This window comes from Lutzomyia longipalpis, chromosome 3 (assembly GCF_024334085.1).
Source record: "Lutzomyia longipalpis isolate SR_M1_2022 chromosome 3, ASM2433408v1".
In the NCBI taxonomy this organism is placed as follows: Eukaryota; Metazoa; Arthropoda; class Insecta; order Diptera; family Psychodidae; genus Lutzomyia; species Lutzomyia longipalpis.
This window is the reverse complement of record NC_074709.1, coordinates 27,367,735-27,382,653: the sequence shown is the minus strand read 5'-3', so window position 1 is coordinate 27,382,653 and position 14,919 is coordinate 27,367,735. Positions and strand designations below refer to the sequence as shown.

Genomic DNA, 14,919 nt, shown 5'->3' with positions numbered 1-14,919 from the left:
TTGACTTTTGTGACTCATCTCCGTGCCAAATGCGTCAGGTCAAAAGGTCTTCCCGCAATATTCTCTTCCACAGCATCAAGTGTTAGTCATTCACGAAGATCACAATAATTTGCTATGTGTGTCTGTTTCTCCATCACTCCGAAATTAGATGCACATGTTGCTTGTAAAAATGCTAAAAATATCAACATTGATGCTTATTTGAAATACAAATTTTATTTTTCTTTTCTAGATATACTTCCGCGGAGAAATAAGCAGTGATATTAACTAAAGCCGCAGCTACACGCAATGATACAACACTAAGACGCCGCAATGTAGGCCATTTTGCAGTTGTGATCGTTATTGAGAGACAAGCATAAAAATGTTGGGGAAAAGGGGAAAACTTTTGGGCAATTTTGTGTTTGATTCAAAAAGCCGAAATGTTTAGACTAAAGTTTACAAAATCGATAACCTCTTTGGATGAGTGATGAAGTGTGTTGGACGTGTCGTATTGCTTATTTTTTCCCACATCTCCTTGAGCATGCTTACGCCAACTGTTTCCTAAAGGCATCTCAAAGTGTGTATATTTCAATACACTGTAAAAATAAATTTTTGCCAAATTAACGAAGTAATGTAAACTGAATTTTCTTTCAAAATAAAATTTATTAATTTGTTAAACTTTTTTTTGAAAATATGAGAATAAATGAAAATTAATTTTTAATGATTTTAATTTCAAAAGGAATTCACACGAATTTGTATAGAAAAGTTCCTTATATGAAGAAAAAAATCAGGAAACACGTGAGCTTCTAGAGAACAACACATCTAAGAATAATGGGATGTACTACTATCGCGCATTAAAACTATTAGTTAAGAAAAGCGGAGAAAATGCAAACAATGACGTCACCATTATTATATTTTCTACATTTTGAATCATAAAACTATTCTTTTCAGGAATTTGATTCATTTAAGTAGAAAAATGATGAAAACATTTTTCTTTCCAGAGAAAAATGTAAAAAATTCCGTTTCTGTTCAAAAAACTCTGCTAAATCTGATAAAAAACAAAACTTTTCTGATCAAAACAAGAGACCCAATGACTAAAATCAAAACATTTTTAATTTCTCTGATGAAAGTCTGTTCGTGAAATTTAAATATTTTAGGCGATAATATTACAATATTGCATCCGTACACTTTGCCTTCTAAATCCCATCTGTAATTATTGCCGCCAAATCATTCCATTTTCCCCACATTCTCTATTTTCACCACTCGAATTCACCACTTCGAGTGCGCGCCAAATTCAAATATTATTTTATTTCATAGTTCTCCGAACAAAGTCGATAAATCTTACGTTATGTAGTGAAATCCGTGAAATCCGTGATATCTATATGTTCTACATTTTTCCAGAGCTTTCGACACTCTTCGCCTTCTAACTGACTTTACTTTCTTAAAAATATTCTTAGGCACTCTCTTGAAAAATAGCAAAGGTTTTAATTTTGTATTTTCAATAAAATAAAAATTTATCTTCCTCCAAAATTTCGTTACAATGAGTAAAATTAAATTTCACAGTGTGATATAGAAAAAGAAGAAATAACCAATAAGTATATTAGTTTATAAGTCTGCACACATGAAGGAGCTAAATGGTGTTGTATTCAGTATGAACGAGAAAAAGAGTACAGAGCAATATGTTATCAAATTCCTATAAATGTACATACATATATGTGCTCCCGTTAATATGTAAATTTACATAAATCGCCATGCTTCTTCCCGCCGCATGTGAATGGAGGAATGGTGTGCGAATGTATGGTGGGTATTAATACAGTGATAAATAAATGCAACGCGGTCTTATAAGAGGAGGAGAAGAAGAAGCTTTTTGCTCAGTGTGTGATTTGACTTGGCCCGATCAATGGAGTTTACACTACGGGCGGTTCGCGTGAACTCTCTGTGGTAGAAAATTGTCGTGAAGCTTAAGAAAAACGAGAAGTGTTGTTAAGGAGTGACACGAGGTTCGTTATCAGTTTGCAAAGAAAGGAGTTTTGTCGTGGCAGTTTTTTTTTCTTTTCTCGTTTTTTCGTTTCTTGTGCAAGGGTGAAATTTTCTTCTATGAATTTTTCCAACCATTCAAGCGTTTTTTTTTTACTTTCTCATAAAATGTGCGCTATAAATTTAATATTTTGTGCTGATAAAAGACATAGAATGTCGGTGGAATATGCTTTGCGATGAAATAGAGAGCAATATTGTGTGTTTTGTGCTCCTTTGAAGTTTTTTTCTGCACCATCGCATTCCTCTGCGTATAACCACATGAAAGTTTTTTTTTTGCAAGAAGAAATGATTATTTAAAGAGGAAGGAAAATAGAGGAGTCAACAAGGTTCATCTAATAGGGATTTTATAGCGAGGGGTTTATTTATGACCTGAAGAAATATAAATTCAGCATCATTGAGAAAAGGCTGTATTAGAATGAAGTGAATTCAAAGTGATTGAGACAAATTGATTTGCATACGCCTCAATGAAACTATTTTGCACTCTATTAGACCCCTCTGTACCCATCATCCATCTTCCCAGAGTGATAACAGCACCCGTGACTTCCAGACGACAATTTGCACCCACCCACCATCACGTGGAGCATTTCCTCGTGCTTATTTTGTTAATTTAGCTTATTTTAGGAGCCAAAAATGCACATTTTTACCCCCCAAAATGCACATTTCCCGCGCTCTACAAATTTATGTTTTGTTGGGGAAAGGATTTCTGCTGGCCTTTGCTTAAAAGCCACATAAAATTCTCTCTTCGCGAGCACGATATTATTTTGTGCAGTTTTATATGAAAAGTCAACAAGAAATTCATACAAATTGCACTTCAAAAAAAAACTTCCAACTTTATGGCACTTTTTCCTTACACTCACAGAAGAGAAATTCACAAGATAAGATAGTCTTTGTTTTATTTGCATAAAAATGTGCAATTGGTATTGTTTTGATTTTCGCGGGAAAATAGTAAAAATACATAATTTTGTCTTGATAAGAGATTAAACAACTAACAGGAAAAATCTTAATTTTATTTGGTTGTAAAACTTCCAAGCAAAAAGCTCACAATCAGTTTTTGTGGTGACGAAATATAGTTTGAGTTTGAGATTAAATTTTAATATTCAAGCTTTGTTTTCCTTTTAAATTTCTTGTAGAAAAGGCGATAACTTTATGAGTTTTCTAACTTTTTTTTTAGAGTTGTTTGAAAATATATTTTACTTTCTCTTATAAAATTATTTTTATTATATTAGTAGAATTTTTGAAAATAGTTGTTTTTCAATTTAAATTCGCGCCTATGTGAAATATTTCAAGCCTGTTTTGTATGTTTCATTAAAAGAATCATCCTATTTTCAATATGCAACACTGGAAAGCTTTATAATTTTTCATATAAAAAAGCTTTACTGTAGGTCAGAAAAATCATAGAATAAATTTAGAAAATAAAAAAAAATACAAACAGAATAAGAAATTCGTGCTTTTACCAAATATTTTATTGAAACATCAGAAACATGTTTCAATGCATAATTTAATTTTTTTTTTACTATATCTATTCAACTTTAGAGCTTTTTCCCACCAAGATCTTTTTTTTTTTTTAGAAAAGACATATCAGCGCTTTTTTAAATCATTAAAACAACCCTTATTAAACTATACGAAGAATTATAAATAAGAGAACAATTAAAGTAACTTCTCCATTTTGTAAAATACAAACTAAACGAACCAAACTAAAATGTAAAGAAATTCCTGACAAATTCACAAAGTTCCCCTGAAACTGGGAAGAACTCATTAAGTATTCTTAACTTTTGCTTTTCAACACGTTTTCTTTCAAGTTTCCTCGCTTGTTTTTCTTTGTGCAACTTTTCTTGTCTCTTCTGAGATTTCATATTAAAACTAAGAAATTAAAATTTACTTTTATACCAACTTTCCATTCTTTACATACAAATGCAAAATAATCTTTCGCTTCATTTACATCCTCTAAAAGAACTTTTGTAATGATTATTTTTTACTTTGATATTGCAATGAAAGTTTGTTTTAGGCGGAAAGAATCCTTTGAATATTATACAAAAAAAAGAGAAATAATTTCCTTGGGAAAATCTCTCAAGGATTGATAGAGATTTATCATTGAATGGAGAAGAAAAGAAGAGAAAAAGAAACTCCCACCCATCCCCTCAATTTCACTGAAAGTTCAATTAAATCGCACCATGTTCCAATCACTGAGATAGAAATACAAATTACAGGGATACTTAAGGCGCACAACATACATACATACAAAGGCATACATAATAAATATCCCTCAATAGAAGGGATTGGAAGCAGAATTGAGAGAAGGATAATTGATTTGGTGCGCGAAGGCAGTGAGGCACGATGGCGGATTCGCTAATTGAAATGGGTTCCGTGGATAAATCAATGAATCGCTTCCAAGTGAAGCGTGTGAGTCATGCTGAGAACTATCGGCGCCCACAGCAACAGAATCAGGAGCATGAGGATGAGGATGATATTTTCCCCGAGGAAACAGCCGCAATGATCGCTCGACGTCAATCCAGGTAAGCAGCAAAAAAAGCCCCAATCACGCATCCCATTCACGCGTATAAAGAGCTTTTTTATTGTTTGTAAAGTTACGGCACGGGAGCAAATAGTTAAACAGGTGCAATGGAGACAATTGATCGATTCTTTTGCGATAGTTCGTGCCAATATTCCGGGAATTAAACCAAATACAAAGTCAAATATTGGCATTGTCAAAAGAAAACATTTTGGAGGGTGTCATGGAACACTAAAAATAGCAAGAAAAAGACGTGAGATGAATTTGATCCGCGATGGAAAAGTACAAATTTCAACTAACTGTTTGCATTGTATTTGTATGGGATGAGCAAAGAATGAGGCACGTGGCCTAAATTAAAATAGTTAACTCTACAGCAAAAAGAACAAAAAGTTAAGATGAATCGTTTATTTTTTTAAAGAATGTCTTTAAAGCCAATAAAAGATTAAATACATGTTGAGATGAGGAGCGAAAAAAAACATCCCAATAGGGCATTTTGAACATTTATTCTACGGGGCAGAGTTGCGATGGGAATAGATTGAAGATCAGGATTATCCTAAGAATTTTTTTTTTAAATAACTTTGAGAACTTTTTTGGCTTATTTCTCATTATACTGTATCCATTACGCTTGACAATTTTTCTTCGTTGACTTTGAAAACATAAAAAGGTACATAAAAGAATTTTCTTCTAACAAAAATTTAATTGAGTCAATTTAAGAAAGATAAGAACTTCTTGTAAGAAACTTCAAGAATTTTGGTTATGAAAAGACTTTTAAAATCATTTTTAGTATTTTTAAAGGCTCAAACTGTGTAGAACTAGGTGTCCTAATGAAATATTTAAAAATTATTCAGAGTTTCCCACAATATAATTTCCAAAAATATTACACTAAAGCCCCGGAACAAAACAAATCATAAAGAAATATCATGATATTTTCTAATGTAGAAAAAACGATTGTTTTGCAAGTATCATTTCATTTATCATTGAAGGAAAATCTAGGATAATCACATAGTTAAAAAGTTCTTTCCGGAACAGGATAAGATAAAAATCCAGTCTTGGAAAATTTGGCGAAATATTTGATATTTTTAAATGAAAATTAAGTAATTTTAAAGGTCTTAACTGAACTATATCCATGAGTTTAGATCAATTAATATTACAACAGGTGAAGAACGCATGTTTTCTTTTATATATTTTAAAATTCTAAGTCTATACAATAATCTATTCTAAGTCTATACCCTATGAACCTATGCTAGTCAACAAGGCTTGGCAATGCTCGTCATACTCGTAAATTTGATACAGTCAGGTATTGGTTAACGTCGCATGGGATATACTCTTTCCACTCATTATTAATAATGGGTGAGAAGAGTATATCCCATGCGACGTTAACTAATACCTGACTGTAAATAAATTTTTGAAAGCATGCAATCACTTCAGTTATAGTTTTAGCTTTAATTCTTTCGATTTCATTACCAATAAGTGCAAAATGCAATTTTTTTTTTGATTGAAAATGCGACTTTTTCCTTCATTTTTAGAATAAATATTCTTGTTATTAAAAATAAACTTAACTTTATCCTCAAGGACCTTTAAGTTTATTTTTGCCTTTCGTCTAGCTCAAAACATTGCTATTAAAGCATTTTAAAAAATTGATTGAGAATTTTTAAGAATTTTTATCTTAAATCTCTAATCTATAAAAGCATATAAAGTGAATGTTTCAACTCTGATATCGTTTTTTAACCAACACCATCTGCTTAGTTAGAAAAAAAACCTAATTTCTTCTTTTTTCTTCCCTTTCTCTCTGGGTAAAATTCCATTGCTCTCCCATCGACAGACTTTCATCTATAAAAAGTAGTTTTCGTGACATTGATAGACCATCGAGATATAAAGATTTGCAGACAACGCGCTTCCAGGTAATTAAAAAAATGAATGATTACCTTTTTAGAGAGTACAAATTCTCTCTTTGAAGAGCATTTTATATATTTATTTTATTGTGGCTCTAAACTTGCAGGTAGATTCGGAACAGAATGAATCGGATGAGGAACAAAATGATCTACTCGATGGCAGTGATTATGATACAAAAATCTACAAAAGCTTCAGACACTTCACGCGAGAAGCTCTTCCGAGATTGGATAACTATCGGAATATTCTCAGTATTACCCATTCAAATAGACCAACCCTCGATGAATTGCACAATGCAACCATTTCCAACAAGGTAAATTTCGTGGTGGAAAATTAGCGGGAAAACCTCATTTTGCTTTTTCCATGTGCATGAATATATTTAATTGTATTTTATATTTTAATTGAATGCAAAATGTTGAATAATTTTCGGACTGTTTTATCGCAACTTAAATACCGGGAAAATTATTTGAAAATTTACATTTTACATTGCGATTGTCGAGCCAGCATGTAGTACATGGAAAATCACGCTGTTGCGCGTGCAAATATAGAGCAATTCATATATATTTTTTCTGTATGTATTTCTAAATGAAAAAAAATGCAGAGAAAACTAATCATGAACTCATAAATCGTGATAGAATGATGAATTGTATGAAATCGGTGACATTTCATGCCCAATTTCCAAATGGAAGAGAGACTCAAGAATAAGAAATCATTGCATTTCTTCACGTTTTTCTTCCCAAAATGTACCAAAGAGAGAGAGAGAGGTGGAAAGCCCCCAAAAGAGAGCATGCAAAATAAAAGCACAAAAATGGTTAAAACATGTGACTTTGGAGGCCTTTTTTCCTTTTGCCAATTTTCCCGCGAACAACTCTCACGTAATTAATCAATTGAGTGATGAAGTGATGTGGTGAATTTTTTCGTGACCGAAAAGGTCAATTCAAGCAAATGGAGAGATCAAAGTTAATAAGGTGATGATATGTGAGTCAAGTTTTCTTAATTAAATGCAATATAACTCTCTGTGAGTTAAAATAATTAGTTTATGAACAAAAAAAAAAGCTCCGCCGCGTGACTCAGTGCCGATGAGCTGCGGCAATTTATCATCTATTGATTTCTCAATTCGGGACACACCATCCTGCGAAGTTCATTCGCACAGTGAAAAGAGAAAGAGACTCCACAACATGCTCTCAATCAACCTTATGCAACATCAATCACACCTGGTCTCACGTCCAAAAAATAATTTTTTTTCGATTCTGTTTGGAAATATTAAAATGTTCGGTGGAAAAAAGAGCCCTCCACGCAAAAAAAAACATTCGCATTATTTATGTGCTCATGCACATTACTTTCTTGCACATTGACTGGCACCGTGCGTACATGAAATAATTAAAAGTTTTATTTATATCCACACAAGCGATCGGTTGTAAAATAAAACAGTGATCGTAAAAATTTGCATAGGGCGACATATTACCTTTTCTTGGGAGAAAAAAAACAAACTGATTTGTTTTTTAAAAAGAAAAATACATTAAATGATCTTGAAAACAAATTTGACACGGTCTGTTGCATCAATATTTATGGAATTTATTAAGGGGAGATTTTTATGGCAATTCCCTGAACATGGCACGTGCAGAATTGGCGCGAATTATTTGTGTTGAAGGCTTCATTGGAATATTCCATCAAGTGCGAGAGAAAGGAATTCGCAGTACAAAAGCAACAGATGGCAAGCAAAAAGGGGTGATCAACTGGGTGAACCTCAACAGCTAAGGGCACTAATTAAATTAATTTTGATGAAAAGAATAGAAAAAAATCCTTTAAAAAAATTGTATGGAATGGAGATTGAGGGGTTAATTTTGCAAAGTGAAAGAAGACTTATAGTTTAAAAAAAAATCTGTTAAGCTCTGCACATTAATGTTTAAGATGTTTGAAAAAAATAAGCACAATTTTTACAGAGAAATGAAAATCGATTTTATAATTTTCTCATCAAATGAATATCAAAATTGGCCAAAGAACGCTTTTTTGTTTACATTATTCTCCATTATTCTTGATCAGTCGTTTGATCAATCTTTGATCAATTTTTTTGATCAACAGAAACAGAATTTTAAAAACTTGAAGATTTCACCATTCGAAATTTTCAAAGAAAAATCTCTAAGAGCTAATTCTTTTTAGAATTTCATCTATTAATTCATTTCTAATCTTCTTTTTACATATGGCAATTATTGATCAATCTTCAACCAACAATTGCTCAATTTTTTTTCCAATTGTTGTAAAATTTCAATTCAAATAATGATTTTATCTTTATCAGTGATTTACTGAGATTCATCACTCTATTTTCTAAGAAATTTTGTAATGACTTTTTGATCAGTAAGAGGGTGCTCTAAATTAACTCAATTTGAGCTCAAATATTGGCACATTTTATTTAACCGAATAAATAAGAAATAAAAATCATTTGCTCACAATAAATCAATTTTTACTGTATTCAGAAAGATTTTTTTAAAGATTTATTTGTAATAGAAGAACTATCAAAAACTAGCTAGAGATTGAAGTAGAGATTCCCGGTTTAACCAGGCGCCTCCACTGTTCTGCCCTACGTTTATTTATATATCTTTACGGTCTTTACGGAATTAAAAACCGTTAAAAGTTCCCTTAATAACCATTTTTAAATTTTATTTTTGCTTCTGACTGCTCTCCTTAATTTTTCTTTGATAAAATCAACTAATTCCTCATAAATAATTAATCTGAAAGACATTAAGAACCTAAATCGTTCTTCTTTTCAGACACACAGCCTGCAGAATAGAGCAGGAAGATCAACAAGTGAGGGTGGAATGAAATTTGGATGGAAGCAAGGCGTATTGATGCGATGTCTTCTCAACATTTGGGGCGTTATGCTCTTCTTGCGCCTCAGCTGGGTTGTCGGGCAGGCTGGTGTAGGTCAGGGTATCCTACTCATTCTAACAACAACCGTCGTAACCACCATTACAGCCCTCTCAATGTCCGCCATCAGTACAAATGGCGTAATAAAAGGAGGTAAACAAACTTTGGGGAGCTTTTAGGAGCTTTTAGAAGAAGAATCAAGCCTTTGATCATTTTTAGCTGTGATTCTTTCGAAGAAAAGAATAGCACAGCTTCTGTGTCCACTCTAAAACTCAAGGTCGTCGGATCGGGCTCAAACTTGGTATGAGCACGAATTAGGGTCCCCACATTTCAAAAAACGTATGCGCCGAAAAACTTTTCCGGCCGTCCGGCCGTCCGTCCGTCCGGCCGTCCGTCCGTCCGGCCGTCCGTCCGTCCGGCCGTAGTTTGGAGCTCAATTACAAGAGAACGGTAATAGATAGAGACTTGCGGTCAACGGCAAAGTTCAATTATCGACTGGAAGTCGTCCAACTATGATATCAAATTCACCCCCCCACCCCTGCATCCGCCATTTTGAATTTTTTTCAATTTTGTTTTTGCTATATCTCAGCCTCTATTATAGCTAGAGGTCTGAAATTTTAATATGTTGTAGGGGCCTTTAAGACCTTTTCAACAATACCCCATTTCCAAAAATCGGACAAGCGGTTTAGCAAATATAGAGTTTTATAGAAAGTCGGCCATAACTCCTAAACCGCTTGACCGATTTGAACCAAACCGGTTTTGAATGAAAGATCTCAAGAAGATCTACAATTATCTATACATAGGAAGTTTCAAAAGTTACCGCTAGAGGGCCTACAATCAAAAACAAAATTTTCGATGAGTTTTCGACCAGTTTTCGATTAATATCTCAAAAACTGGACGATAGATTTCGATTAAATTTTAGTATGTTGTAGGTGATAGACACACCTTTTAACCAAAAAAAAATAAAAAAAATTTATGTCGCGGTTTCTGAGATATAGACCAAAACAGGTTTCCATATGTACCGATTGTTGTAATATTGCCTTATATCGGCTTAACGGTACTAGATAGAGGATTTTTGATTGAAGTTTCATCAGGTATAGTGGGCATGACCTATCAGATTTGACTAATTTCAAAATTCAAAATGGCCGCCTTCTGCCATTTTGTTACATCAACAATTACTTTCACCTATTCACATATTTTTTAAACAAACTATTAGGCGCCCCGCGAAGCGGGGCGCCTTTTATATACATAAAAAATATATAAACATATAAAAATATATAAAAATATAAATATTGTACATACATATGTATATCAGTACAATGATGGTCCAGCAGAAAAGGGAATGTACTGGTAAGTTTCACTTACGGGCTGTGATTCTTTCTTCAGATGAAAGTCCAAGTGTAGTGAAGTACAATGATGGTCCAGCAGAGTAAAGGGAATGTACTGGTAAGTTTCACTTACGGGCTGTGATTCTTCCTTCAGATGACAGTCCAAGTGTGGTGAAAATTGAGGTGGATAAATTTTTAGGAATGGCTTTCTCACGCATCGAATCACAGCCAACGCGTGTAAATTCTGGGGAAAGGCTTACTCATGCGCGTTGGCTGTGATTCGTTGCGTGAGAAAACCATTCCTAAAAATTTATCCACCTCAATTTTCACCACACTTGGACTGTCATCTGAAGGAAGAATCACAGCCCGTAAGTGAAACTTACCAGTACATTCCCTTTACTCTGCTGGACCATCATTGTACTTCACTACACTTGGACTTTCATCTGAAGAAAGAATCACAGCCCGTATTTTTCTTTAACTTCTTTCAGGTGGAACGTATTACATGATATCCCGTTCATTGGGCCCGGAATTCGGTGGCTCAATCGGGTTAATCTTCTCCCTGGCAAACGCCGTAGCATGTGCAATGTACGTGGTGGGCTTTTGCGAATCGATGCAAGACTTGCTGAGGTCCTTTGGTTTGGCAATAGTCGACAATGGTGTCCACGATGTCCGTATAATTGGTACCATCACAATTATAGCTCTCCTAGCTATTGTTGTAATAGGTATGGAGTGGGAAGCGAAGGCACAAGTGGGGCTCCTCATAATTCTCCTCGTTGCCATTGTGGACTTCCTCATTGGAACCTTTATTGGACCAAAGAGTGAAGTGGAGATCGCCAAGGGTTTCGTCGGGTACAATGCAACGGTCTTTGCGGAGAACTTCAAGCCTGCCTATCGCACAGAAGGAGGTGTTGAGCACAACTTCTTCTCCGTCTTCTCGATCTTCTTTCCCGCTGCAACGGGCATCCTTGCGGGTGCAAACATCTCCGGTGATCTTCGTGATCCACAAAAAGCCATTCCCAAAGGGACCCTCCTTGCAATCGTAATCACAACAGCCTCCTACGTAATTATGGCCTTGTGTGCTGGCGCAACGGTGGTACGTGATGCCACCGGCAACATAACCGATGTGGTTAATGGGACTCTTGAGTACATTAACTGCACCGAACCCTGCAAGTATGGTTTGCTCAATTCTTTCCAAGTTATTGAGCTTGTTTCAGGATTTGGCCCTCTCATCTATGCCGGTTGCTTTGCCGCCACGCTCTCATCGGCCCTTGCTAGCTTGGTATCAGCTCCCAAAGTCTTCCAAGCTCTGTGCAAAGATGAGCTCTTTCCCAAAATTAAATGGTTCGCCCGTGGCTATGGGAAGAATGATGAACCCGTACGTGGGTACATCCTAACATTCTTCCTTGCTGTTGCATTCATTCTCGTTGGAGAACTCAACTTGATTGCTCCGCTCATCTCCAACTTTTTCCTAGCAGCTTACATGCTTATCAACTTTAGTACATTCCATGCTAGCTTTGCCAAGTCCATTGGATGGCGTCCGACTTTTAAAGTAATTTTTCATTTTATTTTCTTCTTCTTTATCTTCCTCTTTGGGCTTTGTTTGTTAGTTAAAGCTTGCTCCAACTTCCTTTCTTACAGTACTACAACATGTGGCTGAGTCTTCTGGGAACAATTCTCTGTGTTTCCGTGATGTTCCTCATTTCCTGGGCTACTGCCCTTTTGACCTTTGCATGCGTCATTGCGCTCTATCTTATTGTTCACTATCGGAAACCTGACGTCAACTGGGGCTCCTCAACGCAGGCACAAACCTATAAGAACGCCTTGATGTCCGTTCAACAGCTGAACAACGTGGAGGAGCATGTGAAGAACTATCGGCCGCAGATTTTAGTTCTTTCGGGGTTGCCAAGTATTCGTTCAATCCTTGTGGATTTTGGATACCTAATCACGAAGAATGTCTCCCTCCTGGTATGCGGGCATGTCATTCAGAGCGTTAGCAACCAGAAGCATCGGCTCTACATGCAGCAGAAGACAAAGGAATGGTTTGATGATCACAAAATGAAAGCTTTCTACGCGCATGTTGATGATGAATGCTTCGAAACAGGATGCAAAGCCTTAATGCAGGCATCTGGGATTGGGAAACTGAGACCTAATGTCGTCATGATGGGCTACAAAAATGACTGGAAGACTGTTGATTCAACGGCTCTCAAGCAATACTTTAATGTTGTCCACAAGGTGAGAATTTGTGTGTGGGAGAAGGTTTGGAATTTTTGTTCTCTTGAAGATCCTATTGTTCGCGAAATTTCTATATTTTACGCGATAAATTACACTCAATTTTGCCGCCAAATCATTCCTTTGTCCCCACATTCTCTATTTTCACCACTCGAATTAACCACTTCGAGTGCGCGCCAAATTCAAATATTAATTTATTTAATAAGTTTTCCGAACACTTATTTACCCCATTTCTTGGAGCAAGAAGAATTCTTTTCTTAACAATTTTGAGAATTTTTTCCCGATAGGCTTTTGACATGTACTTCGCCGTATGCATCTTACGAGTAAACAACGGGCTTGATTACTCCAAAGTCCTCGGAGATGAGCTAACAAGGAGCATAATAAATGTCCCAAAAGGCCTCCAGGGAAGCGATAGTTCCGCTGATCTTCTAATCACCGCAACAAAGAGCGAAATGCACGGAAGTTGCGATTCATTGAGCAGAAATGATTCTCAAGGTATTTTGTCTGTAAAATTAATATAAACAGTGATTTGCAGCATCTTAACTATCAGTGCCAATTGATGCACACCCAGCTAAAGCACAGCTTGTGAATGAATCTATCCCATCTTATTTTATCTTTCATATCTCATTTTCTTTGCAAACTCTTTTCTCTCTTCTTCACAATGAATTAGTCGAGGAAGCTAAAAAGAATGCCCACAATGCGAATGAAATTAAGAAAAGCACTAAAAATCAATGTAAGTACTATACTATGGAAAATGCTTAAGAAATTTAAGGAATTTCTCAACAAATCTTTCACTTTTTGCTAAAAAAAAAATGAGTTGAAAAGAATCCGTTAAATTAGATTTGAAAGCTCCCTTCTAAAGCTTTTTTCTTTAAATATAGCGAGCAGCACGAGCGATTTGTCCTTGATGGGAAACCCTATTCTGGCCACAAATACCGTCTCAATCCTTCCGGATCCATCTTCAGGGAAGACCAATGCCGCCTACAACATTTCCCTAACGAAGAAGAATGAGAAGAAAACCCTCGATGACCCCTCAACGCTCTTCAAAGGCCCAGGTGGGTCTGAACTCCCAAAAGAAATTCTCGATGAGCTCACAGTTTTCACGGGGAAGCGCAAGGATGCAGTGATTGATGTTTGGTGGCTCTATGATGATGGTGGGTTAACACTCCTCCTGCCCTACATCATAAGTACAAGACGCAATTGGAACTCGTGCAAACTCAGGGTTTTTGCCTTGGCCAATAAGAAGGCAGAATTGGAGTTTGAACAGAGATCAATGGCGAGCTTGTTGGCTAAATTCAGGATTGACTACTCAGACTTGAGACTCCTGCCGGATATTACGAAGAAGCCACAAGAGGAGACGATAAAGTTCTTCAATGATCTACTTGAGGAATACCGCAGAGCTCAAACGAGGGATGGAAATCAAGGGGGTGGTGAGTTTTCTTTAATTTTTCCTCCAAATCTTTCATTTTAAAACAAAAAAAAAATCTTTTCTTTTAAGTTCAAATAACTGAGAGCGAACTCCTGGCCGTTAAGGACAAGACCAACAGGTACCTTCGCCTCCGGGAGTACCTACACGAGCACTCAATGAAATCCGACCTTGTCGTGATGACCCTCCCAATGCCACGGAAGAGCATCGTCTCAGCCCCCCTCTATATGGCCTGGCTTGAGAGTATGAGCCACAAAATGCCACCATTCCTTTTTGTACGCGGCAATCAATCCAGTGTCCTCACATTCTACTCCTAAAAAAAATCCGCGCGCAATTTAACATTCTAAAACGCATCAATTATATACATTGTAGTGAGTATATAAACTTAATTCCAGTTTAATTTATTTACATAGACAAGTTCAAAGTAGATTTTTAGTGTAAATGACTAACCCCCTAGGAGTTAAATATTTTAATTTTATTTCTTTCTTGCGAAGCATTGTCAATAGTTGAAGGAATTTAAAAATAAAGCTGTTAAATATTTGAGAAAGTTTTGCCCTCAATTTTCGGAGAAACAAAATATCAAATTCTCTGAAAGAAAATTTGCGAAACTTCCTAAGAAGAAGGCAAATCTCATGGAATGAGGGAATTTTGTGTGGCGC

At 35.7% G+C, this 14,919-nt stretch overlaps 1 protein-coding gene across 2 annotated transcripts; it reads left to right on the top strand.

The window, feature by feature from the left end:
* Nucleotides 1-1,816: 1,816 nt before the first annotated feature.
* LOC129793568 (bumetanide-sensitive sodium-(potassium)-chloride cotransporter) lies at nt 1,817-14,807 on the top strand. Of its 2 annotated transcripts, XM_055833675.1 has the most exons (11): nt 1,817-1,976; nt 4,221-4,526; nt 6,345-6,423; nt 6,522-6,725; nt 9,181-9,430; nt 11,094-12,154; nt 12,244-12,837; nt 13,122-13,329; nt 13,505-13,567; nt 13,716-14,264; nt 14,333-14,807. In XM_055833675.1, the coding sequence occupies exons 2-11, from the start codon at nt 4,348-4,350 to the stop codon at nt 14,575-14,577; spliced, it is 3,432 nt and encodes a 1,143-aa protein (XP_055689650.1). In that variant the 5' UTR covers nt 1,817-1,976; nt 4,221-4,347; the 3' UTR covers nt 14,578-14,807. The 2 variants fall into 2 exon arrangements, with proteins under 2 accessions (XP_055689650.1, XP_055689651.1); XM_055833676.1 differs by lacking the exon at nt 13,505-13,567.
* Nucleotides 14,808-14,919: the final 112 nt, after the last annotated feature.

Excerpts from the sequence above, each read along its gene's own strand:
- LOC129793568 (XM_055833675.1), top strand. The coding sequence starts at position 4,348 with ATGGCGGATTCGCTAATTGAAATGGGTTCCGTGGATAAATCAATGAAT. Across the intron at positions 6,726-9,180 it reads ATGCAACCATTTCCAACAAG|ACACACAGCCTGCAGAATAG; the intron begins GTAAATTTCGTG and ends TCTTCTTTTCAG. Across the intron at positions 12,155-12,243 it reads GATGGCGTCCGACTTTTAAA|TACTACAACATGTGGCTGAG; the intron begins GTAATTTTTCAT and ends CCTTTCTTACAG.